We start from the raw sequence: 19,130 nt of genomic DNA, 5'->3' as shown, positions 1-19,130 counted from the left end.
GAGATGTACCTATTTGAGTTGAGGTGGTGGTGTTTGTCTTGTGTTTTCCTTGATGCTATCAGATAGGCAGGAAATTGTAGTTTATTTTTAACACAGTTTGGGGGATACGTTGCAAAGATGGAAAAGGTAGGCCGTTCCAAACAAATAGTCCCAGCTGGAGTCTTTTCAGCTCCCCCACCATCTCTTCCATCCTACGTTTCTTTCCTATTCAGCTTTTTCCGTCCAGGTGATCTAGAGAAACACAATAGAGGTGGTCTCTAATGGACTCCGCAGAGAGACAGGAAGTGAGGGTGGGAGGGAGAGCTGTAGAGTGCCTGAAAATACAACTTGGTAATTATAGAGACGAAAAGAGGAGGAAGGTGGAGGTTGAGACGATAATCAAGAAGAAATTGAGAATTGAGGTAAAACGCTGCATAGAGAACCTGCTGCTTTGACAAACCACCAGGAATTTAAAATGGGCAGTTTCAAATGTAGCTAATTACACTCATAGTACTGAGAATACTGTGTATGCAGACTGTAGGGCTTAATATTTATTATTAGTTTATGCTCATTTGATTGTGATTTACCCAAATATAGGTTTGGAACAACCAAAACTGCCTTGTCGGATTAAACCCAATGTCTAAATGTAATAAATTTGACCTCATGAAGAATGACAAAATTCAGATTTAGCCAAATACAAATTTATTTCTTTTTGCTTAAACGCTTTTAAGAAATGACACTAGATGTCTCTCTTGCTCCACGGATAAATCTGAGCTTTAAGAAAAAAAATTTTTAAGTAAAGGAGTGGAATAAGTGTTAGACAAAGGCAGAGTGACTAAGAGAGAGACCAGTGAGGGAAGGAGACAGAATAAATAAAGTATTGAGTTTTGACTCTGGCAGCATCTAATGGGGTCAGGGGATAAGACACCTCCAAAATTGAGTGTCTGTGTGAAGTTGGCTTCATCAGACATGGGGTGCTGGGCATAAACCAGCACACTCTTACGAAAACATTTGAACACAATCAATCTTTGTGACAAGAAACTCAAACTGTCATCCTCACACAGACAGCCAATCTCAGTTGCTAAGACAAAGTGACAAAGGATGTGTGTGCACACATTTGTCTGCACAGATGAACTTATTTGTTCTTTGTCAGTCCAGTCCTAAAACAAATATGTGCCAGATTTCTTATAGAGCAGTTGGTTTGAGACTGGTATCATTAACCACATACATTTGTTGAAACTTATGAAATATGTGTTTTGTTTTTTCCAAGTATCACACATGAGTTCTGATTTTCCCTGTCCTCTCATCAAATGTTATCCTCATTTGTCTGTAAACCCATCTCTCCCTGTTTCCCGCAGGCCTCAATACTACAAGTTGATAGATGAGTGTATCTCTCAGATCGTACTGCACAGGAATGGAACAGACCCTGACTTCAAGTGCCGTAACCTCAGCTTCAACATCGAAGGCTTGATAGGTGGGTTGTTAAACAGAAACATACATGTTCATGCCCCCAGTGCCACAGTTGCTGTGTTGGTATCAATGGCAGTATACTTCAACCATTCATTTAGCACAAGTCTCAGAAACACCACAGGGTGGCGCCAAAGAGTGAGTGTGCATTAGTTTGGGGTAAATTGTGTTAGAGGTTTTAGCACAATTTTTCAAGTGACTTTTTTCACTCAGTTGTTCTAAAGTTTGAATTTGCTTACATGGTAACTTTTAGGTTTGATAGGTGTGGTTTTAAATGTATTAATACCATACATTTAACAAAAAACATTAAAATGCAGTAAAAAGTAAATTGGTGTTTGAAATGGGTATGAATTTCAGTTTAGTTCTTTTGGAAAGTTAAGTGGTGAGCACTAGTATGTGTGCACTTGGATTTGCTGACTTGAGAGGTGGTTGTAAACAATGACTTTAGTAACCTAAACCACAACAAAATAAAGGTGTGGGCCATGTCTCAGGAGTTCAGTGCTCTTTATGGCAGGTTTCCTTTGCTCACCGCAGGAGGCTCTAATTGCACTGCTTCTAAATGTGTCCTGAGACACACACAGGCTGGCTGGCCTCCTTTAAGGCTGCCAGAGTTATTATTGGTGGAAAGCAGCCCAATTCTGCCCTGCATGCATTATTTAGTGTTTTTCTTTGAACTCTGAAATTCAGCACAGTTTGTTTTCCTACATTCTGTCTCCCTTAGTGCTCTCTATTCGAAGTTTGTCCCATTTAGCCTAGCCACCATTACACACTCACCCCCCTACCCCCCACACACAAAAATCCATTGCACAATAAACTCGTACACAAATGCACACTGTAATTTTTATGTGGGTGAGTATATTATTGTGAGGTTCTTTCAACTGCGAAAATCGTTTCATTTTGCCTGCCTTGCTTGCTAGCTTATATAGATATGCAGTATCTTTCAAAGATTCAGCTGCTTTTTCTGCAGCCCAATTTTCATTGCAGCTGAAGATTCACACTTCACATTTCCAGTCTGTAGGGTTCACGTTTCAGTTCACATAATTTCTTCAATTTCTATTTTAGCTTTTCACAGCCTTCTATCTTTTCTATCTCTCTGCTTGATCCTCTCCCTCCTGGGCATCATGATTAGCTTTCTTTGATCCTGTGACATTGTGGCATTCATCTTCATGTTAATTAGCTCTTTTACTGCACATGCTTGTTAAGCCCTTCAGCACTGAACCACCTGTAAACCCTGCAATTATTCTGTAAAAGTACCCTGTTGGTCAGTCTGTCCTTCTCACCCTGTCCCCTGCAAAATGGTCTGGAAGTAAGACATTATCTGTCTTTTATTTTATCAGTCTTGGTAACTGTAAGAATTCTAAGCAAAGCGTTGTTTCGCAGAGAGAAATTGATGGGCTATGACCTTTTGTCAAACAAAGGTGTATGTACTAAAGGCTTAGCAGTTAATGTTGGGTAGAAGCAGCATGCATGCAACACAAAGCATCAGATTGTAATGAGATGCCTCCACAATCGTCTCAGATCTTAACTTTGAGTAGTGTGATACGAGGGGAAAAAAATGGGGAGACAGATGGTGTGTGTGTGCGTGTGTGCGCGCGCATCTGTTTGTAAATTCATGTGAACACACAGCATGTGCCAGACTGAAAGGTACAATGTCTTCACGGTCACACACATGCAGGTGTGCTGTCAAGACCCTTATCTTATCTACCACCTCTTTTCCTCCTTATCTTCCCCTATCCTCTGTCCTTAATCTTTTTTGTTCCCAGACAATATGGTGGACAAGACCAAGGTGGAAACCAGCGAAGCAAAAGCCTCTGAACTGGAAAAGAAGGTGAAATAAAAAGAGATTTATACACATAGATAGATGGGAATACCTTACACACGTGTACACACACATACACACTAACACATCAACCCAGAGGCCTGCAAGCGATTACAGTCATATTAGACAGAAAAGAAAATCACACATTGTCAAAGTTAACATTTCCCCTTACACATGCAAACACAATGGGATTGAAATGAAATTCTGTGCACTGTTTGTCTGACAGGGGCTGACAAATGTTTAAAGAAAAAAAAAAGGTGGGTGGTGGGGGTGCAAAAAGTGACTAAGAAAATAAGCATACATATGTCTAACAGCCACCTGACAGATAAGTATTCTTACAGGCAAGCAGAAAACATACACAGCACACATGCATTCACACAAGAGGGGTAAATGCCTTGATAGTGGTGTGCTGCTACCCTGATGTTTCTGTCTCAGTGACAGCATAATTGCAAAGAGAGAGCTCAAACTAGCCTTCATTCATGCACACATAAAGACGTGCAGTCTCACACGGGATCATATCAATTGAATGTGCAACATCCACAAAAGCATCCATTACTTCTACAACATTGGATTCATTTTCATTGACCACACACACACCACAGTTCTAGTTGTGCATGATGGGGTAATTGCAGGCAGTCTCTTTGGCAGGAATTAGGAAAAAGGATGACAGCGGGAGTAACGGATCTGCTGTCTGCAAATTAAACAGCCATGTGTGTCTGTGTGTTCATGTGTTCATCTCTTTAAATACTCTTATCTTGTTTGTCAAGTGTCCTGACTGTAAAATCTGTGCAAATTTATACATGGGAGATTTTTTTTTTTTCTTAATGCAAGTAGTTTTTAGTTCTCCCCCATGGAGGTGAATGGTTTGAAATATAAGTGAGTTCATACAAATGCACTCAAGCATCCTAACTCAGTAATTGACACTAATTTGCAGTGTAAATTATACAATGAAAATTTGGCCCGCAGCCTAATTACATTTGGCCCGCGAAGCCATACCAAATTACTATTAGAGCTGGTCTACTGGTATTATACAGTTAATATATATATTGTTTAGTATTAAGCTTTGCTTGTTCCATATTCAGTTTTTCAGCAAAACTTGTTTGAGTCCATAAGAAAAGATTCATTCTTATATCTAGAGGAAGATTTTTTTTTTTCTTCAATAAATATTAGCGTTAGCCTGCGACTTTGTTCCAGTTTTGAATTTTGGCCCACTGTGTATTTGAGTTTGACACCCCTGCTCTAGACTAAGAAATGTCTTCAACAGGTCTTTGAAATATGGAGACTGCTGCCTTTTTCATTTGCCACAAAATCCAGGGCATAAAAACTTGTTATGTTGGATGCTTTTTGTGGGTCCACATAAGTGTTAAGTATTCTCTTCTGTTAAGCACAACAGAGAATACTAAAGAATATTCACATTAGAGTTTATGCTTAAGTATGCAACTATTAATTTTGTAATAATTGTCTTCAGTGAAAATTGAGAAAAAAAAAGTGAAGATAAAGAACCTTGAAATTGACCACTACATAAAAATTGTAAAGCCATTTATCCAGCGCTTTTTAGGATAACTAAGACGGAATCTGTTTCTAACTATGACCCTTTACATATGTATTAGCTGGATGCAGAATTGACAGCACGCCACGAGTTGCAGGTGGAGCTGAAGAAATTGGAGAGCGACTATGAACAGAAGTTGCAGGACCTGAGCCAAGAGAAGGAACAGCTTGCCACATCTAAGCAGGAGCGAGAAAAGGAAAACCAGGGACTACAGGAACAGCTAGGCAACTTGAAAACACAGGTACACACAAACCTATACACACAATCTGTATAGAGGTGATTTTTAAGCATAAGATGTTTGGATTTTAGTGCATTAACTCCTCTCACATTCACATATGTAAAATTGATGCACTGCAAAGTGGAGTAAAGTCATGTAGAACCCAGTGTCAAACTTCTTTGTGACAGGTTGACTGGCACAAGCACCTCATATAATGTTAGCATCACTGTTTCTTGCCAGTTTGTTTGTAAAAGCAAACAAAACTTAAGGACAGGATAAATAAAGACTGAGTCAGATAATCGAATCAGTGCGCTTTAATGTGCTGGAAGGCCATACACACAAAATGACTGTTAAAGCTGCATGAAGTAAAATATTCAAGGCTTGGAGAAACGCAGTATTGTAAGTCTAAGCACCACAAAGTTTTGTAACATCTATGCACACCTACACAAACACAGAAGCCCCCTGGCCTTGAATTATTTTGCCAATTGGCATAAAAAAAGGGGAAAGAACTAAAAGTATATTGTAAAAGTAAGCCAAATCCTTTACAGATTAGGAATTTCAATGAAAAACATGGAAAGTAGGAGAATGAGACTATAAAGAGTAACTTTAAAAAAGAAAGCAGAAGAAAGGGAAATGATGGCGATGGGCAAAACAGAATTTTTAAGTCCAAGATAAACACACACACACACACACACACACATACAGTAGGGAGGCAAAGATGAGGATTGTTTGGCTGTCAGTGTCCTGCTGCCACACCAGCTGGACGCTGCCTCAGAGTGACACCCAAACTAACAAACACACCAAGTGACCCAGAACAGTCTGCCTCTGTGCATGTGTGCTCGTAACCACATGATGATGTTCCTGTGTTTGTGTGTGCGCGCCTGTGTTTATCTGTCGGTTAGAGACCAACACAACTTCCAAAATGAGCTTCATCCAGTGTGGCTGGTGCCAGCAGAGTCATCATCTCACTACACAAAAGCCCAAACATGCACACACAAACACACACATACACAGTTGTCCAAAGCATTAACAGCATCACGAGCCAGGCATCAAACAAGCTTCTCATACTAAGATGGCTCACTTTGTCTGTGTTTGAGGTACTGCCCATCGAAGATTTCTTCACATGTAGAGATCTCTCACTGTGCCTTCGTGTGATGCTGTGCCCAATTTTTCATCTGCTGCCTCACTAAGAAATCCTGCCTCAGAGCCTCTTTGTCTGTTACCGTCTTCCTTTCAAAGTCCAAGGGAGTGACATAGACAATTTGTTACACTGCATACAGACATTCTTTCACATACCCATACACATTATGTACACTTGATACACCTAAGAACCTATAAAGGAAATAAACTCCCCGATACTAAATCCATAGATTTCCATCAGAACCATTATCTGCTCTTATTAGCTGCCAACTTTAATGACTTGGGCAGTTTTCTCAAGAATTGTCATCTCACTGATGTAAATACTGTAGTCAGTATTTCAATGTTGAAATGAAAAATTTATTTCAGCTGACTTATAATTCAGAAGTTTGTCTTCCTTTTTAAAAGTTTTTCTTCTGAATTCTTCTGTGGACTTGATTCCCTCCTGCCATGGTTTTCTGAATGTGCCTCATTTGTCTCCATCTCTCATGAAACTTTATCAGACCCAGGCTCTGATCATAATTCCCTATTTTTGTTTCCTTTCTTCAGTTTTCATGTCTTTATATTGGAAGAAAAACTTGCAAATCTGAAAATGGTCAATATTAAAATTAATGTAAATTCCAGGAACTTGTCATCAGGGATACTCGTAACATTCTGCAACGGGCCTACTTATGTAAACAGACAGGAGACTAGGACCCAGTCAATAACAAACAATATTCATTAGGCAAGCAAGCAAATATTTCAATGATTTGTTTTATTTTTCGAAATAGTAATAAATAATGTGTTAATGGCATTACTCTGGTAAAGTGTAATATCAGCATTAAATAGTTGTAAAAACCTATATTATTATTTATGTTAAATCTGCTTATTTCCCTTCAGATTGAAAAGCTGTCTAAGGATTTGGAAGAGGCAAAAACTAAGGTGATCACTGTTACCGTTCCTGTGCCAACACCTGTATTTCCCCCTCCGCCACCACCTCCTCCACTCCCAGGCCAAAATGTAGGTATACCTCCACCTCCACCACCTCTACCAGGCCATGCAAACGTACCTGTTCCCCAAGCCCCGCAGGGTCCTCCTTTACCGGGTCATGCTGGTATTCCTCCACCTCCACCTCCTTTACCTGGCATGCCAGGACCCCCACCACCTCCACCCCTCCCTGGCATGCCAGGACCCCCACCACCTCCACCCCTCCCTGGCATGCCAGGACCACCACCACCTCCACCCCTCCCTGGCATGCCAGGACCACCACCACCTGGAGGTCCTGGTATTCCTCCTCCACCCCCATGTCTAGGGATGCCTCCACCTCCACCATTTGCCATGGGGGGCTGGGGTGCCCCTGCACCACCAGCACTGCCATTTGGGCTCAAGCCTAAGAAGGAGTACAAGCCTGAGGTTCAGTTGAAGAGAGCCAACTGGAGTAAGGTCAGTCTTACAGCAGTTAACTCTGTTTTTAATTTTTAATTTTCCATCACCTATGTCATACTGCAAATTTTGAGTAAAAGGCAATGCAGGTGCTTTTTCACACTTTTTTTTCATTGTAAATGAACCAAGATGACTCAAAATACAAGTTAAAGCGTGGGTAATTCCTTCCACATATGTTTGAATATGGCCCAAAAAATGAAGCACAATTGAAGAAGTTGTCTTTGCTTTTGATCATCATCTTCTGTCTTGATGCCAAAAATCATGCCAATTTTCAAAATGTGTTGCTTGTCAGCTAACATAACATGCTGTTATTCAGCTCCTCATTATCACACAAACTGCTTGAGTAAAAATGGGCAGGGAATCTAAATAATTCAGTTTGTATGTCACAGCGTGCAAAAAATGAAAAGTGGAGCTTAAACAGCGGGATCTTGACCTAAAGTGACTTTCATACATACGTGTATCTCATGACTATGTGCCTCATGTTCTTCTCCTCCCTCTCATCTGTGATGGTTAAAACATCAAAACGGCCCTCTGTCTTTCTTTAGCCTAAAGCTACTGTTTAATGGCTTCAACAGACTTCATCAGCATTTAGCTTCTCTCTCTCTTCCTCGCTCTCTCTCCCTCGCTTTCTCTCTGGTGAGAGTGTTTGACGAGGATGTCACAGAAATTGCTTTTTAATAAGCCTTCTTCTTTTAACTGCACCACTGAAAGATAATTAAATTGCTGCTAGAAAGGACAGTATTCTTTTGTAATTTAAATTAACTTTTTTTTTCCAGGCTTGGTCTCATCCTCCTCTTTGCATGCTCTCTTGCTTTCTTTCTTGCTCCTTAAGCTCATCCCCATATCACATTTCCCTTCCTTACTGTCTTTTCTGTCCTATACCCATCCTTGAGGCTTTGTCCATAATGAAAGGCCTGATATCTGTAAATTTACTACCACTTTTTCTCACTTGCTCTCCATTTCCCTTTTTCTCTTTCTTTTTTAATAAGAGCGTTTAGAAAGTGAAGAAAATGTATGCACAGTTAATTGTGAGAAAGCACCAAATGGAGGAGGGAAAAAGTAGAAGTCTTTGCATTTTTGGTGCACAAGGCTCTGAAGCTATAGATGCTTTGTTGTCAAGACAGTGTGGGACGATTAATGAAAATGAGTACTTACTTGCCCTTTGTCTTTCTTCCTTTCTCCCCTTCTCCCTCTGTTTTCACACTACTGCCGCTTCCTTTTCTTCTAATGAGCTTCTTTATCTGCTCATTGTTCACAAGGTGCATAGATGACCAATTTCTGTCATTATCTAACACAACTAATTTGTTACTCATTTAGTAGCTCTCTGTCTTTCACACCTTAAATATGACCCCTTCCTCTTTTAGATCGGACCTGAGGACCTCTCAGAAAATAGCTTCTGGATCAAGGCGAAAGAAGACCAATTTGAAAATAACGAACTCTTTGCCAAACTTACCTTAACGTTTTCTTCGCAGACAAAAAGTAAGTGTGTGACTTGTCTTTTTAACTGCTCACTTTTATCATATTGTGTTTCATAATAATGAACAATGCCTTACTTTGCTTCTCTCCCCTCCCACATCTGCCCCCTATCTAATGGGCTTCATGTCTATTTTGATCTTCCTGCTCTGCTTCCATCAGCCACCAAAGGTAAGAATAACAGATGCACACTTCCATTTTTCTTTTAGTCCTTTCTTCATACATCTTGTCCAGTGCTTCTCACCTTTTCTTTTTCTCCTTGGAGGAAACACTGCACATATATTATTCATAAATGCCATGTCAAAACAGCATCTCACATTAGTTCATGAATAAACCAATCACACGTTTATCTGTATATGTGTTCATCTCCCCAACGTGCCTGTGACTTGTTTTGTTGAGACTCACTACTGGGTGAGATGCATTGGTACTTGGAGTCATAGAGGGAGATGAACAAAGGGAGAAATAAGGAGAAGGTCACTGATGTCCTTTGACTTGCCACCTGCTGTCCTGGCACAAAGCGCTGACACATGGGTGTACACACACCTGTCCACTCCTATCACCTTGTCCCAGTGTCACAGAGCCTTCTGGTCCAACTCCTCCATATTCAAATCATAACCAAGACACCCAGAACTCCCAGACAGTATGTGCTGTGTGTTTAAGGCCATCTGACCTTCACATTCAGTCTGAGCACATGTCAAATACTCACACACGCGCACATGCGCTTGCTCACATCATATACATAAACAGGAGCGTCCTTGCACGCTTGGCTGATGCTAGCTCATGATGTGGCTTAAATGTCAGCGTTGGCAGCTGTCCCATCTGCAGTCACCTGTATGGCAAGTTCTAACGCCTGCCTGTCACTCCATAATTTGACCCCTCCCCAACTCACTTTGGCCCATGCGCCCATGCCTCCTCTTCTTATTGGCCAAGACAGCCGCCTGTTCTGGATGATGTCTAATAACCTTTTCTGAGTCCTGTGTATAAAGACACCGTGGCCTTTACATAGCCACACACCTGTCTGTATGTCTGCCTGTGTGGGTGAGGGGTGGGGAGTTGTTGATTTCCTGGGCGTGTTTTGATAGTTGTGAATAAAACATTAATTGGCAATAAATTGGGAATTTGTGTGCCCTTTCAATCAATTTATTCTGTGCTGTTTCTTTTCCATATATAGCACATGCCTATCAGTATCACACAACCAACTTAGTGGTCATGTAAATAATCTTCACTCCTTGTCCTTCTTTCGCTTGCTTAAATACACCCCTCAAGATCGACATTCCTTTTGACCTCACCCTTCTTACCCTTTACCTCTGAGACCGCAGATTCACTCTTCCTCATCTGCCTCTCCTTCCTCCTCCTGTGCCGCCCATTCCTCGTTAGCCACTAAAAACTGACTGACACTACACTGAGCCACCGCTGACCCTCTCTGACCCTTTTCTCCATCAGCTGCCCAGCAGCTGGATTTTGCAAGCACACAGACACCCACACAGGAAAAACAACACAGGGAGGCGGGTAGTGTGCTCAGGGCAGGGTCAGAGGTGTTGACCTCTGCTGCATGCTCGAAGAGCAGAGAGCTGATGGTGGGACACACGCCCACTGGCTGCACACAGCTCTCATGGACAAAATTCAATACTTTCACACACTCGTGCTCTTTAACACAGTTGTGTATCCATGACTTTAGAGGACATTACACAAACTAGCATTTATTTCCTGGAGATTTACTCTATGCTTAAGCATTAGTGCTACTTGTCTAACCTTACCCAAAATCCTATCATACACCTAAGCTCAACACGACTTCACCCTAAGATTTAATGCTTTAAAATATGGCAACTAGGGTTTTTTTTTTTTATTTATTTATTTATTTATTTATTTTTTTTTAACATCCATAACGCATGAGAACAGATTTAGCTCACCTATAAATTGTTTTGTCTGGACAGAAATATGGAAATGTAATTTAACTTTTGATGTTTTCCCTGTTTGTTCTCTATATATCTGTTTACTCGCATTGAAAACAGGGTGAAGTTCAGTAAATCAGCTTAGGACTGTTATCAGTCTTCTTTCTCTTTAGATACTGAATGTCAGAATTTAACTAAATATATGCCACAATGCTGCACAAATTTCAGAGATAAGCAAAAACTCCGTGGTCTAGATCAGGTGATGTGATCTTAATTGTCCACTTTAAATGGATTTTGCTGCAGCAGTATCAGTTATGTTACAATTTATCTGCAGCTAAAGGTAGTTTAAGTGTTTGAGATGCTGCAGTGCCTGATATTATGGTTCGAGGTACATTTAAAGTAACTGGTGTCTTTGTTTCACTAAGAATGCATTCTGCACTTTATCATGTAACTATGGAGTTTGGCTGATCTTGGTACGAGACACTTCACTGTTACATTGTACAGCTTGACATTGATTTTTGTAAGCTTTATTTAGAATACTGACCAAAATGTACAGGGAGTGCAGAATTATTAGGCAAGTTGTATTTTTGAGGAATAATTTTATTATTGAACAACAACCATGTTCTCAATGAACCCAAAAAACTCATTAATATCAAAGCTGAATGTTTTTGGAAGTAGTTTTTAGTTTGTTTTTAGTTTTAGCTATTTTAGGGGGATATCTGTGTGTGCAGGTGACTATTACTGTGCATAATTATTAGACAACTTAACAAAAAACAAATATATACCCATTTCAATTATTTATTTTTACCAGTGAAACCAATATAACATCTCCACATTCACGAATATACATTTCTGACATTCAAAAAACAAAACAAAAACAAATCAGCGACCAATATAGCCACCTTTCTTTGCAAGGACACTCAAAAGCCTGCCATCCATGGATTCTGTCAGTGTTTTGATCTGTTCACCATCAACATTGCGTGCAGCAGCAACCACAGCCTCCCAGACACTGTTCAGAGAGGTGTACTGTTTTCCCTCCTTGTAAATCTCACATTTGATGATGGACCACAGGTTCTCAATGGGGTTCAGATCAGGTGAACAAGGTGGCCATGTCATTAGTTTTTCTTCTTTTATACCCTTTCTTGCCAGCCACGCTGTGGAGTACTTGGACGCGTGTGATGGAGCATTGTCCTGCATGAAAATCATGTTTTTCTTGAAGGATGCAGACTTCTTCCTGTACCACTGCTTGAAGAAGGTGTCTTCCAGAAACTGGCAGTAGGACTGGGAGTTGAGCTTGACTCCATCCTCAACCTGAAAAGGCCCCACAAGCTCATCTTTGATGATACCAGCCCAAACCAGTACTCCACCTCCACCTTGCTGGCATCTGAGTCGGACTGGAGCTCTCTGCCCTTTACCAATCCAGCCACGGGCCCATCCATCTGGCCCATCAAGACTCACTCTCATTTCATCAGTCCATAAAACCTTAGAAAAATCAGTCTTGAGATATTTCTTGGCCCAGTCTTGACGTTTCAGCTTGTGTGTCTTGTTCAGTGGTGGTCGTCTTTCAGCCTTTCTTACCTTGGCCATGTCTCTGAGTATTGCACACCTTGTGCTTTTGGGCACTCCAGTGATGTTGCAGCTCTGAAATATGTCCAAACTGGTGGCAAGTGGCATCTTGGCAGCTGCACGCTTGACTTTTCTCAGTTCATGGGCAGTTATTTTGCGCCTTGGTTTTTCCACACGCTTCTTGCGACCCTGTTGACTATTTTGAATGAAACGCTTGATTGTTCGATGATCACGCTTCAGAAGCTTTGCAATTTTGAGACTGCTGCATCCCTCTGCAAGATATGTCACTATTTTTGACTTTTCTGAGCCTGTCAAGTCCTTCTTTTGACCCATTTTGCAAAAGGAAAGGAAGTTGCCTAATAATTATGCACACCTGATATAGGGTGTTGATGTCATTAGACCACATCCCTTCTCATTACAGAGATGCACATCACCTAATATGCTTAATTGGTAGTAGGCTTTCGAGCCTATACAGCTTGGAGTAAGACAACATGCATGAAGAGAATGTGGACAAAATACTCATTTGCCTAATAATTCTGCACTCCCTGTACTAATAAGTAACTACCCACATTCTACTGATGTATTAGTGGAGAACTAGTGCTATTATACTGCCAGATATGTGTAAGAAGAAAGCTATTTTTTTGTGTAAAGGCTTGTACAAAGATCAGACTATGACCCATGTTTGGCTTTAAAGTTGTTAGTGTAGTATAAAGGAGTTTTGGCAGGAGACTTTTTGGCACATTTCCCATAAGCATGGTTTCTCACTTTGAAATGCTTATCTTGGTTTTCTATTTGTTTTTATTTCTTTTCTTAATTCGTTTTTTAAACTAATACTATTGGAGGATCAGAAAAAATGTTTCTCTCTTTTTTTTTTTTAAACAATACTTTTTTTGGAAAAGTACAGGTGGACAGTGACCATACCAGAGCTCAGACACTGTTCATCTAGTATCAGTATATATAACCTGAACTGTCCTTTTTTTCCACTTTTGCAGTCAGCGTGTTTGATAGCAGGTGCCTTTTGAAGTCGGCACCTCAGATAGCCCAATTAGCGAAAGAATGAGAGAAAGAGAGTGGGAGACAGAAAGGAGGTGGTGGGTGAAATAAAAGAAGCTTGAGCAGAGGGAAAGGCTGGACTAGGGGGAGCGGTGGTGATTAATTTGATTCGGGAGAGAAAAGGGCCAGGAGCATATATAGTTATTAATCCTCATAATAGGAGGATCATTTTCATATCCCAATTCTCCAGCCTTTACACCCTTACCTCTTCTGTCTCAGTCTCGACTGCTGTGTTTCTGTGCACTGTTGTGGTATGTCGTCCTCATTTGTCATTATGGTGGAGATTCTCCCTCCCAAAGGAGGCCCATTGTCATGCTATCCACTGTGTATCGCTGCATAACACACCTACACATATAACTGCACCTTTATGTATCGCATTCACTTTCTATAAATTGCAAAAACGTTTATCGTGTATGTTTGTCAGCACAAGGGTCCCTGTATGCTGGTGTGCTCGACAGAGTGGGTGGGTGAGCTCAGCCACATTTACAGACCAATTATAATAAGCCTTTTGATCTCCCTGTGTTCTGACGAAATCAATTTCCTTCTCTGTAGGTGTGTGTGTGTGTGTGTGTCCTCTGTAGGTGTTTATGTGTGTCAATGCATGCACGTATTAGCTGAGTTTTAACTTGGGTCTACTCTGTTCACTTTTCACTTTAATGAGCCAGAAATCAGCAAGAAAGTGCATGCTGTGTGTGTCTGTGTGTGTGTGTCTGTTTGCATGCATGCCTGGGGCCCTCACCAGGGTTGTAGACCAATCAGTTAAAGGGATGAGAGATGTAATATATCAGCAATAAAAGACCAAGAGGCATAGAGAATGATGGTGCCATGTTGATTAGATCATTACATCTTCTGCTAGACAGAGTTCACAACATTTGTTACTTGTTTGTGTTACAGTATACAGGCTCAAGGTCATTGCAAGTTGAAGAAATATTTCCATACTAATGAAGTGACTTAAGCAGACTCCTGCCCCTACAGCACAGTTGTTTACAACAGTCTGATTGCTTGACTGGTAGAAAAAATGGCAACTGTGTGATTACATGATTGTCACTCTAAATTTGCCTTTCGGTCCTTTTTGAGAACACAGGCTGGGGGGATGCAGTTTAGTGTCTCTTCTAATTTTAAATCTAATTGGCAAGTAGTCACTGCTTCAGATTTGACAGGCCTCATGACATGAAAATCATTTCAGGTGAGAAGATGAAAAACTGAATGGATACCTTCACTATGATCTCCCATGGTGTCTATATCCACAGAGTATTATAATAGAATGTAGTTATAGAAGATGATTTACTTTTGCACCGCTGCCTGTTCTCTAGGTCAAGGGCAAGAAATGTTCGAGCTGTTCAGTGTATGTGTTTAATTGTATGTATGATTATTTATAATTAGGCAGAGTTTTAGATGATGGTTTATGGGTTATTGAGTGTCAGAGCTGCAGTCTCCTAAGACTGTTTAAAAATGTACTAATAAGCCAGTTAGATGAGTAAATGAGGGATGGGCATACTGAATGAAAACATAAAAGTGTTTGTGCATGCCTGTGTACGCCTGTGCAGTTGTGCTAAATTAGTATTGGCTTTGAAAAGCTTGTGTGCAATATGTTTTAACTTATCTTTGAGTATGGGTATATCTCTGTGTGTATGTTTTCACTTGTGTAGCCTACTACAGGTCTTGTTAATTGTGCAGTGCTCAGGCTGGGGTCACATAAAGAGAAGCGGGTTAATGCAAGGGTCACTAATGCTGTGTATGGAGCACGGGAAAAAATATCACACCACACTTTCCTTCTATTCTTCCTCATCCATTTCATTTCTGGATGTAGCCATTTCTCTAATTATATCTTCTTTCTCAACCTTTTTGCTGCAAATAGTTACATGATTGAATAACTGTGGCTCTTTATACAGCAGTACCTGTGAGGTGCACTAATCTAAACAGCTCCAGTCTGTCCATTTTCTAGTAATTCCCTACAGTCCCACTGGATCTTCAAATTAGACAAAATATTATTCCCCTAACAGTGTTTCCAGTCGGTGTAAGGATAACTCTGTCTCCTTTTAATGTGAAAGGGTACGATGGGTTTGTTTGCCCATTGTTTTGCTCAAAGGGTGAGCCCATCCATCCTGCATAGCATTTGGGGACCAACCACTTTAGTAGGTGAAGGTCTGTGTATATTGTTGCTGCTTGGTACTCTCATCCCAAGTGCTTCACACTCTGTTGCAAACCTTCAAGTCCATGCTGAGGACACATTTTGATATCAAACCACATCATTTGCAGTGACTTGAATGTGGTCATGCTAATCATAGACAGAATTGTATAAACGGCGCCCATATCCCATATTCGGACCAAAATATTTTCTAGCTTTTCAATGAGCAGGTGTGATCTTCAAATGACGGATTTGATGTTTATAGGTTGTGTTTGTCTACCAGTGCTTAAGTTTAAATCCAAACTATACCTCTTAAGCCCTCAACAGCAGCGGTGCATTAGGTTGGCTTTGCTTGGCTCTAAGCCTCGATGTGTATTCTCAGTTCGTCAATAGCAATCGTTCCCTTATTCATACTCTTTATGGTTACGAAACAGCCGCAAAATGCGGTTTATTCATCAGGCCTTATCAGGTTCAAACACATCTGTGCGTGCTCACGTTGGTTCTCACTGCCAACTGCAACAGCTCACTTGTATGCGCAAACAGAAGCATACGCTTATGCATACACATGTAAGCATGCTCACACAAACATACACACACTCTCACAGTTTTGTCCCACTCATTCTCTTCATTTCATTCCTCCCTCCATCCCTCCCTCGTTACAGCTCTCTCCCCACTGTTTTACATGCAAATGAGCTAAGTGTACTTATGCCCTAGCATTACTGCTGTGTGTGCCTAATCTCCTTGCTGCCTTTTCTCTTTCCTGGAGATTATCCTGTTTTTAGACAGAATAGGCCTTCTACGCTTCACTCGGCTCCTCTCCCAAGCAGCCAGCCAGCTGGTCAGTTAGCCAGAAGCCAACCTGCCAGCATCCCAGTCTCGCATCCCACTACCATTAGCATTTTAAATTTTCCCAGTGATATGACAACTGTGCAGCAGTTGAAAAAAATCTGTGTGTACATTTGTAATGTTTGTGTGTGTGCGTGTGCGTGTGTTTTTAATTGAAGGATTGGTGATAAGCTCTAAAGCTTGTTACAGATGCTAAGTGTCCTCAGTTGTGCGATTTTTGTCTTTTTTCTTTTTCTTTCTTTCTTTCTTTTTTTTTTTTTTTTTTTTTTTTTTAAACTTAGGCCAAGAGGGAAATAAACATGAACAGAAATGGAAGGATGCAGGGATGAAGGCATATATGTATGCACACCTACAATCCTTCCACCTACTCTTCCCTGATGTTTTCCTTCTCTTGGTCACAATAGCATACTCTTGCTCTTTCCTCCACCTCCATTTCTCTTACATGTGTGTGCCTGTGCATTTGCGATTTCTAAAGCGTCAAGTTGAAGTGCTTTAACTTTGGTGCTGAGGAGGGAGGAAAGTCAAAGTGAGGCTGTATCTATGATTAGAAAGCATGTTAATGAGAAATAAGACTGATAAAGAGAGGAGAAGAAAGAGGCAAAGAGCTGATTATAGTTGACTGTGGCAGCTGCTCCCTCTGTTTACTTTTTTGCGATATAAGCTACCTATTCCTAAGGGCCATGGTGCACACATGCACAGACACACACAGGAGAGTTAGCCCACTTTGATGTCACTGATAGCATTCATAAAAAAAATAAAGCTGTATAGAGCAGCAACTTCAAAGATAGAGTTGACAAGATAGGAGCATTAACCCCCATCTGCCTTCTACTTCTCTTTTCTCTTCTGATTTCCTCATCCCTCTTCTCTTATCTCTGCTTGGTAAAAGGGTTCTTATGAAATGAGACAATGAATGAGCGATGGAACAAGAAAAATGATGGAAGACTGGTTAGGGTGAAGATAAACCAAGCAGTAAAATGAGAAAAGGAAAGATAGATTGCAGCAACAGTGGCATTTGAAGGTATCCTTTATAGTCCAAATCTCCTAAGTCAAAATTGGTTAACAGTAGCCTTAAGCAGCTGCTGCTGCTGAAAATTCTGTGTTAGCTAGCTAGTGAGTTATTAGGGTGCTACTAGACTATTAGACTGTTGTGCTTATAGCTCACACCATTTCCTTGGGTTTCTTATACAACCACGCATATTAAGACTATCAATTTAACCCAAACTTTGTACACTTTCTTAAAGTGCATAGTACTTGTTTTTTTCCAAATGTGGGTGTAACTGTGTGTGTGGTTTTGCTTTGTTCCTCGGCACAGTGAATGTAAGCTCTGAGTGTGTTGCAAGCTTTTATTTCTACATTTGCTGGTGTAACATGGCCCTCTGGTCTTGAGCTGTGAAGGCTGTGTGTAATATAGATAACCCAGTGGCATTTACACCAGACAACAATGGTATTTAGAAGACTCGGTGGGGTAGGCCATGCTCCACTTTCTGACCTTAATCTGCGTGTGTGTGTGTGTGTGTGTGTGTGTGTGTGTGTGTGTGTGTGTGTGTGTGTGTACCAAAATGTATGTTTATATGTCATGGATGTTGAGGCCAAGAAGTGAGAAACTGTATGCACAGTTTGTGTGTATGTGCTTTTTGGTCATTTCCAGTTGGTTAGGGCTTCTGTCATAGATGTGTGTTTATGTGTATTTGCATGTTGAAACCTTTGCTCTATTAATCGGTATCTGCATGTGTCATGTTCTGTGCAATGTGGGTTCTGCATCGCCTAGCCAGCATCTTAATTTTTCACTATCCCATGCACTGCATGAAAGTTTAGTTCTACACCCTCACCATCTCGATCTTCCTCTCCCTTGATCTGCTCCTCCCATCTTCCCGACTCCCTGTACCGCAACCAGCATGCCACCCTCTCCCCCTCTTGTCACACACATGTGCACGTCTAATCAAAGCTAGGAGCACTCTAGATTAGCACTTGAGAAAACTCCCTAACGACATGCCTTAATTTTGGTCGTTTTCAGGTGCTCTCTTTCCTTCTCCCCCATCACCTCCTCCTTGGCTTTGAATTTTTAACCTCCCCACTGAATAAGAGATGTGGCCATCCTCATGGGGAAAGGAATGTTGAAGACAGGGCAAAGATTGAAGGAAGGGAGGGTGCGGGGGAGGCAGAAGGGAAAACGTTGTCCCTAAACACGCTTTCACATTTATCCCCTAAAAACCCTGTACTGTGTGCTCAATAATGCATGGCCATCTCTCACACCCTGTGCCCTCCCCCTGTTCTTATTCCCTATTTCCTTCATCTCCTTCATCTTCTCTTGTTGGTTCCCCCAGCAGATTAACTCCAGGGTGAAACTGAGACTGACAAATCAGGGTGATGGTAGCAGGACGCTGGGGACTAACGGTAAAAAAAGAAAAGGGAAAAAAATTGAGACAGAGGGAGAGAGGAGGAGAGCAGATGAATCATTTGTCATTTTGTGAATAGAGTTACTAGTTAAAGTATTGATCTGAGCGAGTGGGCTTTGAAGTTGTACTATTTCAGAGAGACTGTAGAGCTTGACTGGGCCTCAAAATTGAAGTCAGGCTCCAACT

General features: G+C 41.0%; 1 protein-coding gene across 4 annotated transcripts in view; it reads left to right on the top strand.

The window, feature by feature from the left end:
- LOC113037428 (protein diaphanous homolog 1) overlaps nucleotides 1-10,169 on the top strand; it is a 48,567-nt gene extending 38,398 nt beyond the window's left edge. For all 4 annotated transcript variants that reach the window (XM_080288852.1, XM_080288857.1, XM_026194479.2 and 1 more), the window contains 6 exons: nucleotides 1,338-1,453; nucleotides 3,210-3,274; nucleotides 4,876-5,055; nucleotides 7,048-7,590; nucleotides 8,955-9,069; nucleotides 9,226-10,169. In XM_080288852.1, the coding sequence (XP_080144978.1) occupies nucleotides 1,338-1,453; nucleotides 3,210-3,274; nucleotides 4,876-5,055; nucleotides 7,048-7,590; nucleotides 8,955-9,069; nucleotides 9,226-9,272 (1,066 nt within the window). In that variant the 3' untranslated portion in view covers nucleotides 9,273-10,169. The remainder of the gene's footprint in view (nucleotides 1-1,337; nucleotides 1,454-3,209; nucleotides 3,275-4,875; nucleotides 5,056-7,047; nucleotides 7,591-8,954; nucleotides 9,070-9,225) is intronic.
- The last annotated feature ends 8,961 nt before the right edge of the window (nucleotides 10,170-19,130 follow it).

Source organism: Astatotilapia calliptera, chromosome 2, assembly GCF_964374335.1.
Source record: "Astatotilapia calliptera chromosome 2, fAstCal68.1, whole genome shotgun sequence".
In the NCBI taxonomy this organism is placed as follows: Eukaryota; Metazoa; Chordata; class Actinopteri; order Cichliformes; family Cichlidae; genus Astatotilapia; species Astatotilapia calliptera.
Note: the sequence above shows the minus strand (reverse complement) of the source record. Positions and strands in the feature narration are given on the sequence as shown.